At 32.3% G+C, this 27,754-nt stretch overlaps 1 protein-coding gene across 2 annotated transcripts in view; it reads right to left on the bottom strand.

Moving 5' to 3' along the window:
* Positions 1-226: 226 nt before the first annotated feature.
* Positions 227-27,754, bottom strand: part of LOC118195841 (uncharacterized) — a 69,852-nt gene continuing 42,324 nt past the window's right edge. For both annotated transcript variants that reach the window (XM_085816652.1, XM_085816653.1), the window contains 12 exons: positions 27,411-27,581; positions 22,885-22,971; positions 21,482-21,576; positions 19,656-19,772; positions 19,221-19,281; positions 16,844-16,918; positions 14,729-14,793; positions 11,151-11,222; positions 9,154-9,256; positions 7,111-7,177; positions 4,872-5,018; positions 227-500 (listed from right to left, as the gene is read on the bottom strand). In XM_085816652.1, coding sequence (XP_085672778.1) covers positions 4,900-5,018; positions 7,111-7,177; positions 9,154-9,256; positions 11,151-11,222; positions 14,729-14,793; positions 16,844-16,918; positions 19,221-19,281; positions 19,656-19,772; positions 21,482-21,576; positions 22,885-22,971; positions 27,411-27,581 — 1,032 coding nt within the window. In that variant the 3' untranslated portion in view covers positions 227-500; positions 4,872-4,899. The remainder of the gene's footprint in view (positions 501-4,871; positions 5,019-7,110; positions 7,178-9,153; positions 9,257-11,150; positions 11,223-14,728; positions 14,794-16,843; positions 16,919-19,220; positions 19,282-19,655; positions 19,773-21,481; positions 21,577-22,884; positions 22,972-27,410; positions 27,582-27,754) is intronic.

Below are 27,754 nucleotides of genomic sequence, written 5' to 3'. Positions count from 1 at the left end.
GTACAACATTGCTGCAGACAAAATTTATATATAACTTACATTTCAACAAGTGCTTTTGAATAATGTCTGTATCGATATCAATATTTTCCTTCTGTTATAATAAAAGATAGTTATTGTAAACCACACATGACTTAATTTTTTAAAATTATTTTAGTTTCAAATAAAAACAATCGTTGTAATTCAAACCAGTATGATCTTCATCATCCAAAAACAAATTCCACAAATATTAAATATAATAGATATTTAATGCCATTTACTGCGGAAAAGAAAGAAAATTTTTATAAAAACAATTTTATAGACGAAAACAAAATGCTTCTCTTTGCGGCTGATTATAAATCAGTAAACCCTGAGGGAGAGAAAATTTCTTCTTTGCAGGCTTTCGGTGAGTAAATACCAGTTCACTTCATATCATCTTTCTCATAAAAGTGGCCTTAATTCAATGCATTTCATCTTACATAAGCTGAAAGTATGTCTTCTCGCAGTCCAATAGTATAAGTTACCTGAAAATAATAAATGTAAACGTTTAATTGTGCTTTTGTAAAAAATAAATAAAGTAATTTAAATTCTTCTAAATATTGATCTAATGTAAAAATAGTTTTCGTAGTTTTATTACATAAAAATAGAAGTTAACACTTGTTTCCCTTACGCAGAAAGTTGTTATAAAAGAAATTTAAAATTTCAATAATTTATGCAAAATGTGCAATAAAAGATATTGCAATGAAATTCAAAGGAATATTTGAGTGCGGTGTGACGATTAGACATATGCACCCCTCGGACTTCCAGGTTCTTAATGAGAACTTCCTGTTTTGTTCAGAGACAAAATGGACAGCAGAACTTTGAAGAAATATGCAGCGGAAATCCCCTCGTATGGTTTCCGGCAATAAGGGACTAATTATTCTCTTTCCACGTTTTTAACAAAACGAAGAGAGAGCTTTGTGTAACAAGTTTTTTGATGCTGTAAACGAGAGGAAGCGGAAGCATTTTGGTGTCCTCGCCGCGCCAGTGGCTTTTGTTTAATTTATGGCTGTAATGATTCAGTTAGTTTACTATTTAATCAAGAATTTCTAATTAAGTATTTAAAATAAATATATAAAATATTTTTTTTAAAACACAGGTTGTAAAAGACAACCTGTCTTTTCTTGCACCCAACACGGATGTTCTGACGTTACAGCGGATAAGAACTGTTTTTCAACAATCTTTGCGGCGACATAGACAGTTACCGCGCATCACGTAACAAAAGCTTATTTTTGCAGTAAAGAAGTCGTTTTTAGCTTAGAATTCATCAGATCCAAATCCATTGGTGTCATTCAGTGAAAATTTCGATTTCACTCCAAAAAATGAAATCAAAGCAAGGAATCTGCTTAGGTTATCAGGTCTGGTATTCCTCTTTACTTGCTTTGGAAACATGAACTGTCCTGACTCGGAACAGGGAGCTTACTCAAGCTATGTTCAATAATTTTTGAAGTAGACAATACACACAGGAAGGGTATACGAAACCCTTTATTTTTCTATCTTTACAGAGATTTCCGGACTTCGGAATACAGAGACCAACCACTTGTGCTCTGAACGTAAGAATATAAAAATATTAACTAAAACTCTAACTAAACTAACTTTGGATTAATATACAAGTGCCTACTTTAAGATTGGCCGTTATTTAACAAAAATCCGTATGTAGTACAGAGAGCTGCTAAAACTACGATACGTTTAAAATTATCAAGAGGATTAAACCTCTGGCCTTGAAGGCAACCAGCAAACGAGTAAAACTACTATGGCCAGCGGCCTGCTTCTAATAACGCCTTCCTCTCTCTTGCTTGGCAAAAAGCCACAACTTAAGTACTTGGCGTTAGCAAGACAAATTTGCATAAATAAGTAAAAGCTTTTAATTCTGGCCGGAAGTAGAAAATAAGAAGTGATAGTAAAGATTTAAAACAAAATAAACGTTAGTAAAACTTAGGATCCTTACAAGGTAAGTGCAGTAAATGAAAATAAATCGGCCCTCACTCTATAACGTCTCACATTCTTGGGTAACATGAACTCGACGAAGCTTAATAAGACTTAGAAGTAAATTATCTCTATGTCTCATAAATTAATACAGCGACAGGGAAAGAGTATGTACCCTTTTATTTAACTCAAATAATTTTATTTAACTCAAATAAAAGTTAACAGAAGGTACTACTCATGCTTATAGAAGCCAGCATTTTTGGCTTAAAACAAAGACAAGGAAACTGAGTTAACTAAGTAAAAAGTGATTTAACTAAGTAAGCTTAAAGGCGACACAAATAAGTTGGCTCTGACCTAAAGTCTGCGAGACAAAACTAAGGGTGAAAATAACGCAACGCCGCAAAATATTACTCTCAAGAGAATCAAATTAGCAACATTGCCTTCAGCAGGCAGAACACACTCTGATTCTACCCACTAAAATCTTTCTTTAAATACTTTCATCTTTCTACCTCATCTAAATACACGCGAGCTTAGAAATTCCCATCCGAGCGGGAAAATGGGAAATAGGAAGGACAGGAAAGCAATTTAACACAAAATAACTGGTTAATAAATTAAACGAGACATTACAACCTTAGACATGAAAGTATCTTCGGTATTTTATACACTCGAAATTTCACAGTTACAGATTTCTAATTTCATATAATACAAATAGTATTATTTTACAATAACTGATTAAAGGAAATTAAAAAATATTATCCGTTTGTATATAGGGAAAGGTCTCGGGCTATTTCGTTTATCTAGGGAAGGGGGTTAAACGTGTTCGCGATTTGTATCAAAAATCAGCATCGAGGGTGAGTCTTAAACTTCAGTACTATAGAAGTAAACAGTAAACTTTTATAGTTTGGAAAATTTTGAAAAAGTGACTAAATATATTCCATGCAAATTTCAATTGTTGTAGCATTGAAATGAACTTCAGAAACCGAAAACGTTTTCTCTGCAACAGGCATGGTCTTGCTCTCAAACGCTTATATCCCTTCAAATTTCATTGCGATATCTTCTCCGTTTCTCTAAGAAATTCTTCAAACTCCATATTTCTATTTAAATATTTCTGTAATGTAATAAATTAATCACAATAACGGCAAAATATATCAACCATTTCTTTGATGTCGAAACCCCATTAAATTTAATTCAAAATAAAGAAAATTTAAAGATCTTTTTTTCATTACATTTTTCAATGAACATTCTGCTATTATGGCGAACTATATTTACAGCCAAGGATATAGCTTCTAAGTAAAAGGTGAAATGTGGGCTTATTGAAAACAGGAAAAGTTAAGTTCTTATGATTGTTTGTTTTTCTATTCGATAAAAGAACTTTTATGTGTATGGGGGGAAGCTGAGAAAAGTAGCACTTGTTTCTAGGGTGAAGCAGTTTTCGAGAAAGAGAGGCCCCACAATGAAGTCCCTATCTTCTTCTCGTTGAAATTGCATGCAATGAAAATGGGCAGAAAAGTGACAGAACCCTTTTCCCTTTTTTTTTCAGAAACTGTCTGAAGTTTCCGAAAATTACGGAAGCAGAAATGAAGAAATCTGGCAAGGAAGAGTAACACTCTCTTCCTCGGATCTCCCTGTCAGTATCAACGAACACGAGTTATGCCAACAACGAAATTATTCAAGAAAGTAAGAAAAGTATTGCTCGATACTAGCAAATAGAAACCTGCAAGAGTTTCCTTAAAAACTTGCAGACCTTGCTAATAGACGTAAAAAGGAAATTTCCCCTGGCAAAAGCTAAAGCTAGGCATGAAAATTAACGAACTATTAAAAAAGCTGGATTGATTGTTATATTACATAGAATTACTGAATGATCTATGTAACAGGACTCTTTATCACCCTATTCTCCTGTCTACCTCCTACACTCCCATTTAAAGGAACCCCAGTTCATAGTCCAATATGTGTTGCCTCCATGAAGTAAAGAATTCATTAAGCTTTTCAAGGCCCAAATGTTTAGTCAATGACCATCGGACTATTTGTCATTCATCTAAATCAGTTGATCCATCCAAGTAAAAAAGAGCTGAAATCTTCCGGATCTAGGAGCTTAGTGTGCTGAAAATAATAGTTCAAAATTTGTAAAATGTTTCTACAGATTTTATTTTTGGTTATTTTCTTTTTTATCAATAAAACATTTTATTTTGCTATATAGATTTTTTTAATCACACGAAAAACTAATCAGGATATCTGCCTAAGGGGAAAGTTGTTTTCATAAAGAACGTTTAGAGAAATGCTTGTATGTAAGTTATATGCGGTTAAAGTTCATATGATCCTAATACATAATTTTACACCTTATTTATTTTTATATTTAAAAAAGCATAAAATTCCTAATAGTCAGAGCTCAAATTCATAATCTGAGGAAAAATTACTTATAAATGGAAGTTACTATGAGATTAGCTTCTAATGTTACGGTACGAAAGTTAAAGGAATATTCTTTAATTTAAATCACTGGATAAAATTAAAAACAGGAAGATTATTTCTTTCTGTTTTTTCTCTCTTCCTTAATCTTGAGAGAAAATAATATTGGTTTCAAGGAACGAATGTTGTTTTATCATTTAAATAAACTTTAAAATGTTGTTCAATGAATAATTTCATTTGCAGCAGTAAAAACAAAGCAGAATAATTGCTTCGCAGTTAACCGAATGTTTTTCTTTTTATTCTTACCTGCATTTGAAGACCTTCGCAAAGCATCACGTTTTTACTTATAAATCATAAAAACTAAGTTAAAGTGAAATTAAAATTAAGTATTAAAAATGTAAATTATTCAAGAACTAATCAGATGTTCATGAAGTTCTCGAATTTTAATACAAATACTAAACTCGAAATGAAATTTTTGTTCTTTTACCGATAGCGAAAACATTTATGATGTAGAATGAATAATTTACCTGCATTAATGTTCAAAACAAATTCCTTCTATGACCTTGAAGCAAGAGTCACAGCAATATGATGATCCACTTGCTCTGCGACTAAATCCATTGGTCCATTATTACGTAGAATAACGTCATGGAATTCTTTTATATCAAAAGCATCTCCTAGAAGAAAGCAAGAAGTACTGAGTTAAATAAAACATTACCTAGAAATTTTATAATTTCCTAATAAAGAAGTAATATATCAGTTTGACTCAGCAGCCACGGGAAGGATTTTTTATTACACTTCTTCCCAATTTCTGAAACTAAAATAAAATAGAAGTAAGTAAATTAAACCAGACTTAAGATTTCCAATATCACGTGCTTGAAAAAACTGCATACTGCTGAAACTTGGAGCTTACTTGTGATTCAGGAAATGGTAAATTAAAATTTATATCAAAACGAAGACTACTTTGCGAGTTAGGATCAATTTTACTGTGGATTCTAGCGAATAAACACATTTACCAGCATTTGAAATATTCTGATTCTGCTTTTAGCTATTCTTGTTAAACCTAACGAAAACTTTGTTTAACTCTGAGCTCTTACATGTGAATTTATGATTTCACTTGCTATACTAAGGCTACAAATATTATGAAATTCTTATTTTCAGATATAAAAATGTGGGTAAATAAAACTAAAGGCGGGATAATCCTAAATTTTCTCAAATATGAATTCTGAATTTTTTTAAAATTCTTTACGTAAAAATAACAAAAAAGCGTTTTTACTTGGTATTATCAACTTTAAAAAAATTACCCAACAGAAGAATTGCTTTAAAAGGGCAGTTGCAATTGTTTTGCATTTTTGCTTACTAACATTACTATAAAGTTCATGCTAAATTAATAAATTATAATGCAATATAATAAATATTTTATACATGTTTTACACGTTTCAGAACTGGTACTAAATATTATTAAGTATATTTACAAGGGTTCTTAAACAGCTTTCGGAAAGATTTTCTTATTACCAACACACTGTGCTTCATATAACTGCACTCAGTGATCGAACATAAAAATCCATAAACGTAGAGTGGTACTTGGAAAATCCACAGTGATGTGTTTGTTTGAAACACATCACTTGCTGTGATATCACTTGCAATCACTGTGGACTTTCCAAGTAACCATATCGTTTAAATGAACAAAGTCATGGTGTAACTGCTAAGTGTAGTTCTTCATACATTACAGAAAGTTTGTATGGAATCTTTTAAATGCTAATCTCTCTCTCTGTAATTTCTGCTTCATAATCTAGGTGAAATCGTATCGAGAGGATCATTGGTCGCTGCCAAAAGCTCTCTCTCAAATTCAGAAACTCTCTTCTTCCTATATTAAACTAATTTGCATCCTAACGGGCAGACGGAAGTAAAAGTGATAGTACCAACAAAGTAATAAAATACGTTAATAGATTTAAAATTCTACAAGCTCAGTTCACAAAACATAAGATAATGTCGTTACGAAACACTTTTAAGTCTGAGAAATCATAAATAAAGTGTGTTAAATTTCGAATTGCTGTATGCGCACGGGTTCGTAATAGATTGAATGCACACAGAACCAATGTTAGCTTGATAAAATTTACTTTATCAAAAGGTACACTCCACAGATCTGGAACTTTCTACAAATATACTCGTACAGCGTTTCATAGTATCAAAGAATGTAATCAGGAGTTATGGATCAAACTACTAAAAACGTTAAACACAAACACTGGAAAGCGCATCTAAAGAACGAAGCTCACACGGACATATCTCAGTACTCCAATCTCAAGCTGAACTAAACAACTACTGAGAAACTGATGCTCTCTCCGGTCTTATATAGTTTTTCCCGCCCGCCGAGAAATCTCTAGTACCTTCTCAAAATTACTGGAAGGCATGTGAAGACACTGAATACTGCTATTAATTACACTTATTCAATCACAATACCAATTACAGTTATATATGGACCGGACCAATATGTGGAGAAATGGTCGCCGAGTCTGGGGACTTTTCTTGCCAAAATTGGCGACAAAATAAGTCGCTAAAGCCATTGCCAGCTGGTCGATATCTCGCACTTTAGCATGATTGGCCCTTTACTCAAAGTTAAATGGACTTGTCCATTGTATTCTTCCTTTTCCTCCAAAGCTTTGCTTCTTTCGGATTTTCATGTTACATTATACAAAAACATACTACAAGTTCACGCATAATTTCAATAAACTATTTACATATGTATAAAATTTTTAAAAATATGCTTACCTAATTCTGCCTCAGCTTTTCGTCTTAGTTCCTTGATTTTCATTTCGCCGTATTTATACGCACAAGCCTGCAAAATAAATATGCATTCATTTTTAACTATGCGCTTCTTTAATGATTAAACTCTCTATTTTTGTTTGAAGAGAAGTTTAAGATTAAACTCTTAAACTTCTCTTCAAACAAGAATACGAAAAGGGTGACTCATAATGCAAAAGGCCAGGAGGAATTTCAAACTTATTTATACGTTTATAACACAAGTTTTATGCATCGCTATTAAACGTTTAACTGCATTTGATTAATCTTAAAAATATGATTTAATTCAAAGTTGAAAAGAAAAATGAGAAACAAAATTTTTAGGTGCCAAAATTAAGAAATAATCATACACATAATATTACACGTGAGTACTCAGTTAATTATGAAAAATTTTATGTGCGTGTTAAATAATTAAGACAAATTTCATGTGCGTATGTGAATTCTTGAGAAAAATCCCACATTATGCGGACAATTGAATTTATTTTTTTTCTTTAATTAACATGAATATACATCAGATTCTGTAAATAAACTGTACATTCCACAAGCTTCTATGCGTCCATATAATTGAATCCACTAAAAGTTTAGTTAAATTATTAATTAAATTTTTATTTCTCACGCAGGTATTCGATATAATCAGTTAGCACTGAAATCCAGTAAAATCATTCCAATCTTATTTTTCTTTTAAATTTTCATTAAAGACAAATGTATGACAATTTCTGGTACTTTTTCTGAGATTTCGTTGCAGAAAACAGAAAGGTCGTTGTGAAAGATTGTTTTAATTAAAATCATTATTTAAACTAATCCCAGCAGCAGTTGGGGAATCGGAAATACTTTTGTAGTGTCATTAGGTTTATCGATGCAGAAGACGTGAAAAATATGCAGTGTCCTCGTCAGGATTCGAAAATCAAACCTCCCGATTGCACTTCGAATGTCCATCCACTTACACCACGAGGGCGTGCGGAAAGGGGGAAAGGAGAAAACCTTATAGTTTAAAATAAACTAATCACTCGTCCGCAGTTGAACGCTAAATCTCTGAATAACTGATTCGGTACGCCAGTCATTGTAAAAAGAGAACTTATGAGTAGAGTGTGTTATATTATGAAGAAGTTAGCAATTATGCGATGAAGAAGATTGCCGGTCAGCTTAGCATAATTCCGTGTCGAATTCATAAGTTACCATTCTATTTAGAACTCCAGGTATAGATAATAGCTGGATTTTTACAACCAGAAATAATTGAAAATAAACAGTGCACTAGCCCATCGAAAGCAAAATGGTTTAAAAAACCGATCTGGTATATTAATCGTTAGCCCGCAAGATCGAGTGGCAGGACTATTTTTAATTCCTTACACTACTACAAATAAACTATAAAAGCATAATGTATAGCAAATCTTTTCTGTCATCGGTAGTTAAGTATTGGATGACATTTCATGCAGTTTTACCAATTCCTCCAAATAAGTACAATCGTCTAGAGTTGTTGATAGAATCACTACTTGCCCTATGGTTGCAAGTGAAATGTAGCATTGAGATTTCGAAACGACTATCTGGTTACTTTTTTCTATTCAGTTTCCTTAGTTTTATTTTATTTATTGATATTCCAGTGTACTCACAACTAGCACCTGGCTTTACACTGCCAATAAGATCATCCATGGCAGTTTCTAGAATTGCGACAACACTCGCAGAACAGATTTATAAGTAAGCATCTAGGGTTGCTGAAGCACATAAACGAACCATACAGCTAGCTTGCTCGAGTAGGTTTGAACTCACCCTCACAGCAGAGCAGAATCATAGATGGTGGTGTTGGCAGTGTATCATCGGGTGGCGGCCATTACGCAATTAACTTCTGTGCTACGTCCATGTGATTTAGAAGTTCTTTTTACTGTGTGAATTGGCAAATTGTTTTTACTCTATCTGATTCGTATCAAATGTCAAAGCATATATTTACATCTATGTTATACAATTTACCTACATGATATACAAAGAAGGAATCAATATAAAAGTTTTATGCATACTCACTTGTCCTGGCCATGTTATATATCTGTCCACTTCTCTTTCAATGTTGTTTAAGGTGGCTGCAGAGTTCTCCATCATGTAATCAATAGCTTGTTGCCTGCTCCACCTAAAGAATGAAGAAAGGAAATTACATATATCTGTGTAAAATTTCATTAAACATGAAATGTAAAGAAAGCTGCTTGATTCAGTTGCTGATGCGAGTAGCAAAACGGAACTTAAATCACAGCATTTTCACTTCATACATATTGTATTTGAAGATTTGCTGTTCTTTTAAGAACCTTGAGAGTTGTGCGTAGTGGTGAGTATAGAACCGAGGTTCTCTGCTACAGAAGTATAAACTGCACCAAACTGAAAAATTAGACATAAGATTTAATCAGTGTCTTTCTATCCTTAAGATTTAACAACATAAATGAACATACGTGTCAGACTATGACACATTAATGAAATTTTACGATGGATAACGTACGAAATGTAATAGATTGGTGTAATGTGATATGATTCTGCTTAACAGTCCTTTTCATATAGGCAGGTATTTGGCGATGTAGAACGATAATCCGGAATGTTTATGTAGATTCTTATCTCCACTGCGCTATTCCTTATTTGGACTCCTTGCCTAACGCTTCGGCACCATGCTTGAGAGAATCACAGCTGCTGGCCACGTCGACAAACATCATCAGACAGGCATAGCACGGAGGTCAGACTTCAGCACCATCAGAATCTGGAAGACAGACTACCCTTTCTCTATTCGTCTCTCCTCATCGGCAGGAACCTTCCGCACAGCTATATAGTTCGCCTTTTCTGCTCAGCACAATTACGAAAGTAAGAAATGCAAATTTATATTTCTAACAAAATTTCATAAAGGTATTTTTTTAATCTTTTATGCGAACTATAGAATAATAAAATGGAATATTTCGAATATATCCCCTACCCTACCTCCCAAATAAGCACTTTTTATTGCATATTCTTCATACAACTCTAGTACCCCGATTTTAACAGTCAGTTAGACCCTAGCTGAGGAATTAGCAAGTTTATAAAAATTTCAACATCATGAAGGAAATAACAGTATGGATGAACATTTTCCATGTCTTTTGTTCCGAAGTTTAAAAAAAGAAACACTAACGGTTTTATAATCAGATATACAAATGCAAAGTTAATGCGCATGACTTGGCAAGCATCCTCCAAAGTGCCGTACGAGACGTATAAATTGAGCAGTGTAAGAACCAGACAACTATTGTATCGGTGTCAATGAACTGGAAACTGTCTAGAGGATTCAATATGACTAGTCGACTTCAAAGGACATCATATAAGCAAACTAAAGAGTAACAGCAGCGACGAATTACGGGAATTTACATCAATGAAATGCAACACTGCTGCTCGTACGGCACATATTTTTATGACAGTGATTCGAGAAAATACCTTCTAATGTATTATTAAGGCACAATATCTCATTAAAAGTTAGGTTCCCAACGAATAGATTGATTATGTGGAGTTTACGTACTTTTCGTCATATCTAACGGGAATAGGAATCAGTACACCTTAGAAAATCCTCAAAGAAGACATTCCTCCCTTGAACTGATTTCTATTCCAATTCATCAGTCTTTACCACTGTGACTTCAGACTATTTTTTTTTCAAATTTTTATTAATTAAATTACAGCAAAAACGGTTAAGTGAAATATTTTAAATAAATATCCATAATTAATATTGTTAACTTTCTATGTATTAGTGTATTAAATTTACGAGCTTTGAGTTTTAGTTGAATTCTTCACATCTTTCAGAGGTAAAGATTTAACGTTATATCTCATAAAAATTGAAAGTTTTCATTATTATTGTCTAATTACAGCCTGGATTTCTTAATAGTTTAATATGGAACTTGAGGTAGGAAAACACCAATGACTTACTTGTTTTTAAATTTATCGTTTAGAAATTAAATAACGCCATCGTACAGATATTTAAAACGTTGGATGTTAAGCTTATTACGTTAATCAAAAATAGCACTTACCCAAAGACATGCAGGCCTGTATCAACAACCATTCTACAAGCTCTGAAAATTTCTTCCGACAGATGTCCGTACCTTAAAATAAGTAATAAATTAATTATGCTCATCAATAAAACAAATGAAAACGTTTTCTCAATAAACAGAAGATATTTGTTTCAATTTTATTAATCAATTAAACTCAGTCTTTTTTCGACTTATTTTGAATAAAAATCATTCGGGTAATTTTGAGAGACAATGGCGTAAGTTTCTCTTCATCAAAAATAAAATTATCGTGTTAATATTTAATCAACTAATTAGATTTGTAATGTCTTTTAGGGCGATTAAGCTCCTTTAACTGAAATAAATATCAAATAAGGACTGAATTCTACCAATTATTATTAATAAGCTGCTGTTAGAATGTTTCAGATCCTTATGAAAAAAGTAACGATTTACATCGCCTTTTTTAATTGGCTTGTTACTTGTTCACATCGAAGCTCAGAACATAGCAGTAATCCCAATTTCTATGATTTAAAATACAATTACTTTCTACGTCTGTATTAAGCGGCTAAAGGCTATATCTGTTTTAATCCAATTACATAGCGAACTAATTATCGTCTACCATATTAACTAATCTTTAATAGCGTTAACGAAAGGGAAAGAGACAGTAAACTAAAAACTTATTTTATTGAATAGAGTTTGCTAAAATTCTTTCCTGCTGCAGAATAACAAGTATCTGATATTTGTTTTGTAAAAAAGCATTCAGTTATTCAGAAGAATACACAAACTGAAACAATGTATTTTAATATTATTTCAATTCTTAGATTCAGTTAATTTTATCTGTAACTTATAATCATTGGCAATATATATCGAAAACTTTATGAAAAATGTAAAATTTTCGGTGGAAATACTCTATTGAGTTCCGAATTATTACGTCTGCTAGAAAAAAAATTCCGTTTTTGAAAATTCCCCTTAGTTTCAGATTTGTTTGAAATAGCACCCTTAGAATTAGTTCTTAATTTAACTCTTCTTTTCTTCTTTATCAACGGATCCAATCCATTCTTTTACTACTTGAGATGAATGACAGTAATTATATAATTAAATGACAGTAATAAAATACATATTAAATATTATATAAAAAGCCAGTAGTATTTATCCTTCGAAATGCGAAAAATATTTCTGCTTTAAATTAACTTCAGCCAGAAGGTATTCATTTCATTTACATAACACTTATTTCAAGCTTAGATTTTTTTACTGCTACATACCTTTTTCTGTTTCGCCTCCAGAATGCAAATTAGCTCGCGTGTATTTAAGTGAGAGTTTTAGATTTTTAAGCCAGACCGTGTTCTGTCTAAAGGACACGTTACTAGTTTTTGCTTAACCCTTTCAGGGACGCAATGTTATGATTTTTTAAAAGTTATGAAAAAGTAAGCATAATGACATGCAATGGTCCTATAGACAACATAAATGAGTTAAAAAAAATTTTTTTCGTCCCCCTTTATGGAAAAGGGACCGGTTTCGCCTTGAAACCAGCGCCCGTCTAGAGCATTTAAGACTAAACATTTGCTTATTTATCTTTACTTTGCTGAAAAGTATCTGAACGTAACCCAAATTGCAGATTATACTAGTAAATTACTGAACAACTAATGAAGTAAGTAATATTTGCATTAACACGCATTTTTAATTATAAATAAAAAATTTAAAACAGGAAACAAAAAAGTATGAGACAAAAAGTAACTAATAATGCACTAAATTACTTGCATAAAACTATGAAATATTTTTAAAAATTATGTTTAAAACTAAGAAAATTATATGTAAAAATAAAATAAATTAAGATGCATACAATTATTTTACTATGAACTAGAAGCATGAGAAAAGTGACCGCTAAGAGAAGCATAATAAAAACGCAACTGTGAGTGTTTTTCAGTGTGCTCTGTGTCTGTAAAAAATAATAAATGTTTTCCCTCTCTCAAAAGCTCCATAAATCCTCATCTTTGAAGGCACTTAAATTAAGATATTGTGCAACTGTTTACAGCAGTGATCCGAAAGCAATAAACACAACTGCAAAAAATCTCGCGACTGCGTCATCTAATACTTTCTTCGATGTTCCAGAGGGGCGGTGGTTTCATACTGAAACCGCAATGAAAACATTCAAAATTAAAAGGGTTCCATTACTTTTTTTTTTGTGAACTAAGGACATTTCATTACTCATTGATGCCTGCTGATAAAATATATTGTGGAAAAATTAAAAATTTTGAGGTTTTTTGTTTTTAAAATGGGTCAAAAAGAGTAGTGTGCCAAAGAAGATATTTTTGAACGATTCGTATCAATTAATGGATGCCCAGATAGGTTTGCTGCTGCCATCTGTTATCAGCTTTAAGAAGTAATTTAATTTTAACAGCGGTTTCGAGGAAAAAAAAAACCAAATTTTCTAAATTTAAAAAAAAAAAAAAAATGTTGAAAATGCGGTTTCAAGGCGAAACCACCGCCCCTGAAAGGGTTTTAACCCTTTAACTGTCAAGTTATTTTGATGATTTGGGTACACAAATTGTCAAATTTTCTTATTGCAAAAATCAAATGTTTAGTACAAAATAAAATCGTGTACAAAAAAAATCGTGTATAACAATACGATGCACTAAAAAAAAAAAAATTACCCCGAGTAATACTCGGGCGTGACATTTTCGAATATCAGTGCTGTGCCCGAGATAGTTAAAAGGTTAAAAGAGTTCCTGTCTTCGGCGTTGGTACTTGCCGATAGTTAAAAATCCCGCTGCTGGATTCCAAGCCAACTTCGTGGTTAAATTCTCGAGTGTAGCCTTTGGTTATTAGCTATTTGAATTTCCACTTTGAGTTTCTTGCCATAAGTGCTGGTGGATTGTGTCAGCACCAGGCGTGCCTTCTGTTCATCTTATTAAGTTTAAAATAAAAGGGACTTTTACATCCTTCGAAAGTTCCTGTAGACCAAGCGATAAGTCGCTAAAAGTCTATTAGAAGATTAAATCACGTTTCACAGTAGAAGAAAAAATGTTAAACCTTATACGTTAATATTGCCAATTCATGAATGAGCCCCAATATAAGTTTGTGTATTTTATCTTGAAAGGCCCTTCTAAAAATTATGCCCTTCTTATGCGTGTAAGCTAACGTTTAAAATATACACTAAGACTACTTGTTACTTATCTCTCAACTTAAAACATAATACATAAACTGTATGTTTATCTCGAAATGCATATTATTCTACAAGTGAGGCTGTCTTTGTATTCGAGTTACTTTGTATTCTGGATATTTGTACTTTGTATTCGGAATGGACTCTTTTGCATCAGTGTTTCATGAATTCAGTCTGAACTGCCAGCAGAATCACGAAATCGACAGTGTGCTTTGTGTTGTGTACTTGGCTTATTTTTATCTTGAATAATAGATTGAGATAATCAAGCTTTAAATACTATTACCGTTCTTTGGTAACAGCAGATACTTTAAGTAACGTATTCTTTTAAATGCGATCAGCTACTTACATATCAGAAGTTCCTCAAACTTAGTTGCCCCCTCCCAATGCGCACAAACAAATCCTTGGATTTTTTTCAATCGAAACGTTAAAAACAAGAACTTACCTTTGATATGGATCTTCATAGAGTCCTAATTCATAACCAAGGTACTCCGCATACAAAGCCCAGCCCTAAAAAATATATAAATAAATAAAATTAAATAAAGAGTTTAATTATTTCTCATATAACGTATGTTTAAATTGAAGCAAAATTTCAAATATTCTATTTATAGCAACACTCCAATGATCATTACGATCAAATATATGAAGTTATTTAAATTATCTTAAAATAAACTGATTATTTTTGTTCTTAACTTCCATCAGAATGAATCTAAACTATTGCATCAGCGAATTATCCCGTAGGAACTAAAGCACATATACATAAATGGTAAAAAAATTGAAATCTTACCTAAACATGAGGTTTCTAGTAAATTGATAGAAAGTGCTCTTGCAATTCAAAAGCTGAATTTAAAAAATTTACTTCAGCAAATCAAACATTTTAAATATGACTAAAACTGTACTACAACTAACTACAACTGATTAACTTTTACAACAACTGATTAACTACTTACTGTAAATTCAGAATTAACAAATTACGAAATGGAATTTCCAGTCAACCGATAATTGGAAGCATTGAAACACTCTTAGAAACGATTCACTTCAATTACATACACGTCATCACCGAGACAGCTACTGACCAGAGGCAGGATCGTGTGGAATGCACCACTTCTAAGGATATATTGGAAGGATATTTGCACTGGGCATGTAGTTTAAGTGATATAAACATGTATAAATCATATATTCTTTTAACTCAGAAGTTGAATATGCTTGAAATGTACTTATTAATAAAGAAAGAACATATTGCGTTTATATGACAATGTATAGAAAGGTGTGATAAATGAAAAACTAAATATACACAGCTGGACATCCAAAATGCAACACGAAGAAGGACAAGCTATAACAAAGCAAAATTTATTTCACAGATTTCACGTGGCATCAGTGTTAACTGATTTGAAATAAGTCTTCATTAAAGTGATGAAGACGAGAAAATCAGTAATGAGTGTTGCCTCCACTTTTGTCAATAACCGCTGCTACAAGTCGCGGCATTGAGTGAAGAGTTTAGATATGTTGTTGAGAAAAGGTAGTCCATGTTGAGAATGAAAATTTTGTTAAAAAAGTTTCTTTTCTTCAGATTGTCAAAATACAGTATGTAATAAATATGAACATATGTAATATACTTAATCAAGATACTGCTTTAACATACTGCTGTAGACCATGTAAAGCTTTTGGGCAATAGTAATCTGCTAATTATTACGTTTATGAGGAGTTAAATAATTGGATCTGGAGATGTTCGACACGTTGGAGCTTTTAACTATCGTATAGTTTAAGGATCAGTTTTATTTTATTATCTTAACAAGCCAAGGTGTAGTCACATAGCCCACATAAAAATTATGAGACCGAACAAATAATAATACGTAATTATTTAAATTATTAATTCCACGGTAAAAAATGCTCTAAAATTGTGAAACAGCCTCTTAAATCTAATATACTAAAACAAAATAGTGCAATAGATATCCCTATACAAGCAAATTTTGTAAACAAGATAAACAAATTTCCCGAAAGCGCAAAATTCTTATTGTTTTGAATTGGTAATAATGAATTCCTCTTAATGCATATTCTAGTCTCATCGTCAGTTTGCTTGTTCAGGATTTGCATTTTAAATTTTCAGCTAAATTAGTATTCAAATTTAAATTTTAAAACATAATTATAAAATATGGTTTGTCAATTACGATACAAAACTAATAAACATTTTGAGTATATAAATTTTAAGTATATGCTTGTTATTTTTATTTTTGTGAATAAAAATAAGCACTTTATTATGGAATTATTATATTCCTTTTTTTAGCATATTATTTTGATGTATTTTTGTAGGTTTATATATTTTTGGATATTGTATGTTTGATATGTAAATAAAATTGAAGTCCGACGGTAAATTTTTTAGCGTAATTTAGCTTCAAAATAATCATGTTATTTGTAATTAATTATACTAATCAAAATAATATTAAATAATTAATTTACGTGAATTGTATTATTTGCACCTTACTTTTTAATTAAATTATTTGAAAAACTATATAATTTTATGTCTCTCGTGTTTACCTTCAGTACTTGCTTCTATACTTACTTCTATAAACGCATTGCTGTTGAAACCGTATTTCCGAAAATCGGGGAAGTCATTTTGCTCCATTGCATAAGAAATCTGAAAACAGGCAAAATTAAATTAAGAACTACTTTATTTTTATAGCATTATTCATCATATTTAAAGTCTTTTCCCTACCGCCCCCCAATCTATGGATGTTTATTGTGGGAAAAGTATTCCATTTTTTCTAGTAAAAATAATTGTGGATTATAAGAATAAATGGAGGATTTTCATAGATTTCACCTATTTAGGGTACATGTACCAGTAGCGAAATATTTCAGGTTAAACTTATAGAAATTCTAGGGTAAATGAATATTTTATTGTTAAGTTCTTATTTTTTATAATAATCACATCAAATTGAAAAAAAAAAGAGGAATAAAGTTATATTAAGTCTTAAGATCTTTAACTTCTTTATGTTCCAATAGTGGGATATTAAATTTCTGACGGATTTATGGTAAGCCAATTTGATATAGGCGACTCAAATGTATAAAATCTAATAAGGTAAAATTTACGTTCTGCCATATTGATTGTAGTTAATGCAATTGCTCAAATTAATTCGAAATAATAAAAAGTTAAACCGTATATGCATTAAATACTTCATGAACAATTTCAGAACTCAGCGACTTAAGATATTTATTCATAATTTCTCTCTTAAAGCCAGTTTTTTAAAAATAAAATAGGTACATTAGTTGGTTATCTTTTATTCTGAATTCCGATTGCAGTACCACTTCAAAATTTTCTAATTCTAATTATACGAAAACTACATTTTCCATGGTAACAGAAGTGATTATTTTTTGTCAACTTCAAGTTTTTGAAAATTTATTACAGTGTATATTATTATTACATTAGTACGTATCTCTCTTAATTTTGGATTCAATTTTTCCAGCGATTGCAATATAAGTTAGGAAAGCATGCTGACTATTCAATTCCAAGGATATTTTCTTTTCTTAGAAGCTCCTCAACAGCATGAGTTTTGTGTAGCCATGCATTGTAATACATAAATAACAAAGTCGCGACCAACGGCTTCCCAGAAAAAAAAAAAAAAAAAAAGAAAAAAAATGTCGGGGAGGATAACTTCAATCGCCAAAGACCTACTACTTTTACGACCGCACACAGCTGAAAATCCCCAGGTATGGCTGAAATAACTCCAAAAGAGTAAGTTACTACGAAACAAACTTAAAACTCTTAATAGATGGCAATGAACTGTGAAAATTTAAAAGCAATCTAAAAAAAATCATTTAGCACAGTCAGTCTTGACAAAGTTTCTTTAATAACCACATGTCACAAATATCTATCTTCCGAGAGTCTACCTAAAGACGCTGAACACTGGTAGTTCGGTCTGAGGTTCGAATCCCGCGAACGGGCTGGCTGCATGGGCGTTTTCGTGGTTTTCCCCATGTGTAACGTGTATACGAGCCAGTTTCCCTTAGAAAGTCCTCCACGAAGGCATCCCTCTCTTTAGGCAGATAGCCCTCGTGTGCTTGAATAATCCAATCCAATCCTATCTTCCAAAGCAACTTTATAATTTCAGCTACAAATTTATTTGATTTTTAATTAAATTTTAATATTCTATAAAGCTTTTTGGCTAGGCTTATCGATAATAGAATGCTCCTCCAATTGAGTACAAATGCTGATAGTCATATAACAGGCGGTACAGCAACTCAGCTGGTGGTAAGTAAGTAACGATTTCCGGTAAGTGAAACTCTGTCGAAAATGTGGAACTCCGTCCGTCCGTTCATCATAATGCTTCCCCATATAAGCATACAAGACCATCCAACCTTGTCTTTCCCTGATGTTAATGGAACGAAAGCATGTCATTATACTGATGAGAAGTCCAGTCTTTAAATTCTCTACACCAATGTAAATGAGTAAATGATGCCGCCGATGGGTTGTTGTCAATGATATGCAGCTTTCAGAACGGCAGGCGAATAGGCCGCCTTTATGAAGTCATCTAACGCCTGCCGTCCGGTTGCCTTGTTCAACTGCTGAGCAATGTTGCTCGTTGTCTGGTTTCGATCTTTCTTCGTCTGCAGGGCGATACATAAATCATTAATCACCGTTACATTCCTCAGCCGCCCGCTACCAATCTTTCTTACAGCTGAACCTGTCTTCTGGAAAACGTTTCAAGCTTTTAAAACAACACTTTTAATAATTCTAAACTCGACAGATGTTTCGGCTTTCAAGGTAATGATCGTAAAAATCTCTTTTCAGCAGTTTCGTGGTTGTATGTTGAAAAAGGAATTCGCTTAAGTTTTTGCACACTAGTGTATATATGGTGATTTAATCAAATGATTCAAATGATGCTCATAACGTGAAAGATCTCTATATATAGATATATATAATGATAGACATAATGACAGACCTGAAAATGATGGCCAGGAACTCCCTCATGCATTGCCAGTGTTGTCACTTCATACTTTGGTCTAGAAAAGAGAGCAATATGGGGAAATAAAGTGATTGTTTTAATGAATAGTAAATGATTCATTCCACAAAATGTGATGAGATAATTCGAATAGTAAATGATTTATTCCGGAAAAGCTGATGAGATAATTTGTATAGCAAATGATTCATTCCACAAAATCTGATGAGATAATTTAATATCTAAATAACAGCAAATAACCACGAACACATTATAAACTATATATAGCTATAAATATCATAAACAAGAAAGACAGTGTAATTTTAAATGAAAGATATTAATTCTAATTAAAAATTTTAAAAATGGACTTCTGTGTTCTTCTATTCAGTTTGTTTACTAGATACAGATAAAGACAAAATGGGAAGTTTTTTTGTTTACATATTTCTCAGAGATGACGTGTCCAAGAAGAAGGTAGCAGGCGTGGAGTTGTCTGCTGATGCTTGCAAGTAGTAAGCTCTCGGACCAGTTGCCATTTCGTTAGGAATTTTTTCCACTCTGCAAAAAAAAAAAAAAAAAAATAAATAAATACAAGTATGATTTAAAGATGTAATTGAATTTTTGCTTCAATTTATTTCTTGACTAAAAAATGAAAATTGTGATACTTTTTTTTTCATTTTGGAAGGTAAAATATTTTGTAATAAACTTATATTACAATTTATTTCATCATGTATTACACGAGAAACTCTAACTATATTATATAAAAATAACTCGCGGACCACAAAAACCTTTTCAAACTATATTTTTAATAAGCAATTAGATAATTAAAATACTTTGCTATTTACTTCTTTTTGTATTTAATATATATTTAAAAGAATCTCGAAACTATTGATTGTTTTTTAACTCAGTTTTTGGATATTTACCTGCAATTAATTTTTAAAGGGATTTTTTTTTCGGATATACTATTACTGCATAATAATTTTAGGCAAAATTATTTTTTCTGCCCTTAAAGAATTGAGAAACATCCTGAATGGTCAAAAAGGATGGCAGGTAAAAGGTACACTGTTAGCTGAAAATGCATGCGCAATTATAATGAGAAAACAAAGATTCGATTGTACATATAAGAATTCAAGAGTAACAAAATGTTATGACTCGAGTTTATCATAATAGAAAATTTAGAGAAATATCTTACTACATAATGGTTATCTTTGAAACTGAATTTTATTAGTATATCTTTGATGAGGGAATGATAAAAGGAAAGGTTATTTCGAAATTACGTTTAATATCTCTTAGAAAAATAAAACTATTAGTCAACTGCGAATTTCTATAAAAATCCTTAATATTCTTCAGAACTAATTCTTTAAGACTAATACAACTAATACATGTATTACGTCGATGGCGAGTTAAATGTCAGTAACCAATAATAGCTTAATAATATTTATTTTCACAAAAAGAACACTTGACGGTTTTAAGAACTTTCCACGAAAGTACTCATACAGCTCTTCTCAGTGCGACAGAGAGCAAACAGTGTTTACCACTACTAAGAACAAAACTACTAAGAACGTTAAACAGAAAAAACTACTAGGAACGTTAAACAGAATGCAATACAAATGCGCATGTACAGAGTGAGTTCGCACGGAGACCTCTCAATGCTCCGAAGTGAAGTCTTGAGCTAAAAACTAATAACTGATGCTCCTCCGTGATTATATATTCCTCAGCTCTCAGTGGCCTAGAAATCTGTAGAATCTTTCATTTCTCAATATTACTGGAATGCATATACGATCAAAGTTACATGTAAGAGCCGAACATAGGTATCAATTACAATTATGAAAGGATCGGACTAATCTGGTTGCAGTTACACAGAGCATCAATTACAGTTATACAGGGACCGGACCAAAATGTCGCCAAAGTCAAAATTCTTCTCCAGCTTGGCGATATCTAGTCAGTTTAGCGGAAATAGTCATTTACCTCAATGTTAAATAGACATTGAGGTAAATGACTCTGCTGGAAAAATAAGATTTCAGGTTCCTGAAATCTTATTTTTTCAGCAGAGCTTCATTCTCTTCAGACTTTTCGTGTTACGTTATACAACAGATACCACAATTTCACGTATAATTTCACTAAAATTATTTACATATATACAAAATTCGTAACAATAGTTAAGATGTTCACAAATGCAGCCGCAAAAAGAACACTTAAAAAAACTGCATACATTAGACATTATTGATACTGATCAATAAATTATCAATCAACAAACTTTTCCTCACGTTAATATCTTTTGTGGCACAATCTTGAACATTTGAGATAGTTTCGGTTTAATTGCAGTTTCAATAACTTCACGGTAAGTGTTCAAAGCTTCTTCCTGGAGAAATAAGAAGGAGAAGGAATTTAAAACTGTAGAATTGAACATTGAATATCTATGACAATTTAATTAATGAATTAAATTCACCTGGAAATGAAATAACTGCATTATGTTATTTACGTTACATTACTCAAAAGTATTTTTTACAGCGTTAAATTATAATTTTGAAATTTCCTTTTTCAAACATTAACAACTGGACGAGAACGTTTGGATTCTGTGCTGCGAGACACATCCTGTCCTTTTTTGCAAATAGGCGAGATCCCTCTATGTAAATTCGAGAGATGTTTGTGGATATAAACCGGAAGTACGAAATGGCTGAATGTAACCAGCTCTGATTCAAGAAATTTTAAGTTCGCCATGACTTAATTGGGACCACCTCGAGCGTCTTCAACCAGCTTTTTGAAGGCACAATAAAGGGAAAAGATCTAAAACAAACTAAAAGGCTTTCAAAGAGGCAAAATGGTTTTCAAAAGCGTTTCAAAGATTAATTGATGGCTATCACAATTGAAATGTTAGAACTGAAACCAATCATTCGATTATTTAAGAGGAATATGATGGCTGCTCCACCGATCTAAAACCTGGGAAATCCAAAGCACACCTTATCTCACCGCTAATATCTTCTAAAGAGGCACTTTGGTTGAAGCATAATCACGGATTGTGTGCCACCTTATAGAACTACGAAAAGAATGCCATCCTATATAAAATCGAGATTTAGCTCTTAAATGTTATCTTTGTTCTTATACAAAGCAAAAAAATATTAATTTCGTCTACTAGAACGCAACACTTTTATTTATCAAGATAATCTGGTAGAGCAATGAATTATACAGATAGATTTTTCCATCCAAATCCACTTTAATTTCTATAAACATCGAATAAGAATTTTGATGATTTGTTAAGTTTCCTTTCAAAATTCTAGAAAGGACTTCGAATAACCATTGTTACCTGTACAGTTTAAAATTCTTTTATCTACAGCAGAAAGCATCGCTACGATTTTTGTTCTGCTATGATGGGTGATCCCACCTGATATTGAGTAATTTTATTTATTTAAGTTCCAAATTTCTTTTCTTCCATCTCTTTTCCAATGTTAATTTTGCGTGCATCAGATTTTGCAGCACATAATATATGTAAAATACTTTTGAGGCTTTTTATAATAGATGAAACCGAAAGTCATTCTAATTAATTATGTTAAATTTGTTAAAGTCTTTCTGTTTGCCTTATATTTTAAGGAAATTAGTTTGAATACACTCCTTAAGAAATTTCCCTAGTTGTTATTTACATAATATAGAATTCAAGAATAAAAATCCTTACTTCTGAAGTGAAAAATTGAGAAGAATCATTTCGCAGGTGATTACTAAATTCCTGTCTTGTTAAATTCAATCCCAGATCTCGGATCACCTATAAAATTAATGGAAACACATAAAAACCTCTAATATAAAATTTTCTTATTAAAAAGATTCTATGCTACTAAATCTTTGCAGCCTAAACTTGAAACATAAATAAAAAATATTTATAATAAAGTAGAAGCAACGCAGAGATGATGTCGCTGCTGAATTAATGACATTAGTTTGAAAATATTATATATATTTCGTAAAATACCAAATGTTTATTATTTACAAATTACGTTTAACGATAAATAACTTGTATCGAATCCAGTTATAAATGTGCATATTTATATAAAGAAAATTTATTCTAAGCAAAAGTAATTTCTAGTTTAATTTCGGTCTAGAATAAACAATCCTCAGAATTTTAATATTCCATTTTATAAGTAACCTTAAATGCTTTTATCGGGGCTCTTACTAATAATATATTATTGTATTAAATAGAATCCTAATTAATTTTAATAATAGCTTTATCAATGCTTATATTTAGAAAAGGATGATTAAAAAACGTTTTAAATTAAAAAATTATTAACAGAAATGTGTGCGTTTAAAGTACCCTATTTAAGCTTTAAGGATTTTTTCAAAAGTATATAGTAAGATACAAGATTAAGTGATTTGAGTGTCAAATTAAGTAAAATACTTAACTATTTCTTTAATTTTATTTACATAGGTACAAAATAATTGAGCTAATTATTAATGATATGGCTATGAAGTTATTTACTTAAATAAACAAAACCCTCTTATAAATCATTAATTACACAGATACAAAATTTAGATGTAAAATATTTAGATTAATTCTTAAACAAGCCCAAAATTTTGAAAAGTTAGATATATTTATAAAAGCAGAGATAGATTGCTTTACGTTCGTTTGTAGCTCAATGCAAATGGTGAGAAACTAGCCAGCTTGTGAAACATATATCTTAGATACAAAGAACTCGATTTTGTTGTAACATAGGGCGTACAAGATGCTGTTTCTTAAGTTAATAAAACATTTATTTCTACCCTTCACGGGCACAGAGATACAGTCTTCGTTGTCAGCAGCAGAAACTATTCAAATTTATCTTTTAACTGGAAATTCGTTTCTCATACTTATTGTTGCCGATCCGTATGGCTTGTTTTCAAGATGATGGTCAACAGGAAAAGGTTATGTTCTCCGTTTTAAAATATTCAAATCTGTCATTCTGGTGCAGCAAGAGATTCGTGAATGGCTTATGTAAGACCCATCATATATAGCAAGAAAAGGCTTTCTTTGTTTTCCATTTAAAATATTCAATTTAAAATCTGCCATTCTAGTGCGGCAAGAGATTCGTAAAGGGCTTAGAAAAGACCCATCACGTAAGAATAACATAACTAAGTGCTGTCGACAGATTGTCGAAACTGGACTCTTGTTTAATGAGTTCTGGTAGATGGCATGTATCTAATAACAAAATTAAAGTGTGCTTGACGTATTTCAGAGAAGCCACTGCTGGTCAATGGATAAAGTAAGTATTGAATTCAGCAATGCCAAAAGTGACTGTGTTGAAAGTATTGTGTAAGCTTTCATATTTTCAACAGCATAACATGCGAATACCCTTACATCAACAAACAGAGTGGAAAAAAGTGCGTTTTCCGAGAAAGTGCGTTTTAAACCAGAGTAAAATAGTTCAGTAGAAAGATTCGTGCGCTCCAGTGAAGCCATGTTCCACAGCTATGGCAATGTTAAACAAACAAAATTTTCATATCATTGGAGCCCAGCAACCGCTTGTAGAGATACTTCCCAACTTTACTGCAAAATTTAAAATTTTTTGCGTGCTAAACTGCGAAAACGTCTACGGTCACGTTTTCTTCTTTGAGGCAACTCTAAATGTGTCTGGATATTTTGCAAGACTGTTTGTAAGATTGGTTGTTAGCTCATTAAAGCATTAGTTAAGGTGATTAACGGCAGCAGATTCCCTTCCTTCTATATTTATATAGCGTACGACTGCCTTTTCATCGTTTTCCTTTGTAAGGCTGGATTAGCGTTTTGAAGATGGATACAAACTTCTCCCTAAGCCGTGAGACTTGTTTCATTAACGTATCTTTAAAAACAGAGTTTCTGTACCACGTTTAAACATGCTAATTAAAAGGCATTTACATGCATAAGAAATCACTTATAATACACATACTACACCGAGTATGAGATGACTTGCAACAGTCTCGGCGTCAAACAACAGATATAATACGTTAGACAACATACATACTGTAGAGTATCATTCATTTTACTAATAACTATTATACAGAGGCTGTTTGCACATTTTTAGACGATTTTGGTAAGCGGTAATAAAAACTTCTTTGCCCCAAAAGATTTGGTGTATTTTGGTGTATTTAATTATGGCAAAGCACACTAGGGCTATCTGCCTAAGGGCAGGGATGCCTTTCGTGGAGGACTTTCTAAGGGAAACTGGCTCGTATACACGTTACACATGGGGAAAACCACGAAAACGCCCATGCAGCCAGCCCGTTCGCGGGATTCGAACCTCGGACCGAACTACCAGTGTTCAGCGTCTTTACCGCTCGGCCGCTGGTGGGCCTTTGCCCCAAAAGAAGTCATTGCAATTGTACTATGTTTTTAAAAGTCAAAATTATCGTCTGTGGCTTGAAAGTTTTGTTTTTATTCAAAATGGTGAATTTAACAAAGCAGTGGTTCGAAGGCTACATTTACGCTCTTTCCGAAGAGAAATATGCACACTCCGTTATCCAAAAACGATGTGAGAGTCATGGCTTTGTGATATCTAAAGCGTCGATAGGCAATATCATCAACAAGAAAGGAAGAAGACGTCAAATTGGAGCCTCAAGTGGGACAAAAATTCCAAACAAATATCCAAGGAAAAAACGGACATCTTCGACTATTGCAAAGGTACGTTGTTTAATGTTAAAAGAAAATCCTCCTATTCAAAAGACAATTGCAAAATCATTAAAATGCTCGGTGTCTACTGTAAACAAAATGATAAACGTTGATTTAAATCTTAAGAAAGCGAAAAAACGCAATGTACATCGTCTTCTTCCAAAGCATATCACTCAACGCAGGACACGCTGCAGAATTCTACACTAGAAACACTTATCCAAAGAAAAATGGAAAACAATTGTCACAATAGATGAAGCATGGGTGTTTTTAAATGATTGTAACAAAAATAGAGCCATTTATTATCATAAAAGGGGAGACAAAAATTGAGGTACATGGTTCAAAGAATCGAAAGAAAGCTTTTCTAAGGGATTCATGATTGTTGCTGGTTTTTCTTATAATAGCAAGTTTAAAATAAAGAGAGTGCAAGAATAACTTCAAATATTATCAGCAACATATTTTATCGCCAATGTTTCTGAATGAAATACCATCGCTTTACCCACAGTGCCATCAATCTGTGAGACTCCATCAGGACAAAGCTAGCAGTCACACATCAAAATCCACTGTAAATTTCCTAAAAGAAATGGAACAAAAAACTAGAATCAAGGCCATACGCTTCACTGATATCCTTACTAAATCTCCCGATGTGTCACCTATGGATTTTCGTGCTTTCGGACTTTTAAAAACTGCATTATCCAAATTTTGTCCCAAAACCCTAACAGGACTCTGGAAAGCTTTTCGGGAGGAATGGGATAGAATACCGCTTCTGCCACTTCAAAAGGCATTATTATCCTGGAAATTGCGGTGTCGAAAGATAGTTCAGAATAAGGGATGTCAAATAGAATATTTAAAACACAAGAATTTTATGTAATTTGTTTTGTGAATACAATATACATCGTCTGAAAAACGTGTGAACAGCCTCTGTAATTTGTTAGCCTTTTCTGTCTTCTCTTATTCCTCAAGCGAAAAGTTTAATCAGAGCGAGGTTTCTCTACTGTGAGCGCACGTTTTTGTTTCTACTAGCTGTTATCTTGAATATCGGCTTCGCATTCTTTGCCGCCGAATTATTATCCTGTCGGTACAGGTTCTAAGTCAACATGTTAGATTAAACTGAACTGTATAGTCTTTCACTACTCTTACATCTGAATTTAGTGTTATATTATCTTTTAAGTTTCTCACCGCAAGGGGTCGGTGACTGTAAGGTCGTAAGTCCTTGCCGTCTGCAAAATATTGTGTTTAATAAAAAGGTCTTACACCTTTTCCCTGACTGTGCTCATCTTCAAGTCTTTGCGACAAGTCGCAAAATACTTAGATCTAGTTACTTAGATCTAGTAGTACTTAGAAGGCTTAATACTTAGATCTAGTTACATTGCATGATAGCAAAGAAGACTAGAAAATACTACCCCGAATCTGAGATGATTACCGCATGAATATAATTTGGAATATGGGCACAAAATGAAGAACTGTAACACATTAGAAACTTGTATCTTAGTTTACTAGATTCCAGCTGGTACAAATATATGAATACTTTACGGAGAAAGTAAGCATAGAAATTCATTATAAACATTAATACTATATTTATTTGAAAGCGTTACTTCTTCCATCTCGTGTGATATTCTTGCTACTTCTGACAGCCCCATCCGGTGGATTTTCTCAGCATTGACAGTAGCATCCGTGAGGTGATAGGCGAGCTTATTTTTGTAGAAGTATTCACCATTGGGCAAACTACCTACACCTATATCAGCTCGAAGGTGAGGACGGTATTCCTGCAAAAAAAATATAAGAATATAGAGTATAAGAATATAAGAATCTTTGTAATATTTCTATGCTGTGGTGATAATTCAGTAACAACTTAAACAGAGTCTGTTACATTTGCAGTTAAATAAATACTTTTCTCAACAGTTTGTAAAAGTATCTGGAATGTTTTGATAGATGATAA

This window comes from Stegodyphus dumicola, chromosome 5, assembly GCF_044657685.1.
Source record: "Stegodyphus dumicola isolate Sdum_Otavi_A_Nest chromosome 5, ASM4465768v1".
Classification (NCBI taxonomy): Eukaryota; Metazoa; Arthropoda; class Arachnida; order Araneae; family Eresidae; genus Stegodyphus; species Stegodyphus dumicola.
The sequence above is the reverse complement of the archived record's forward strand: the minus strand, read 5'-3'. Positions and strand labels throughout refer to the sequence as shown.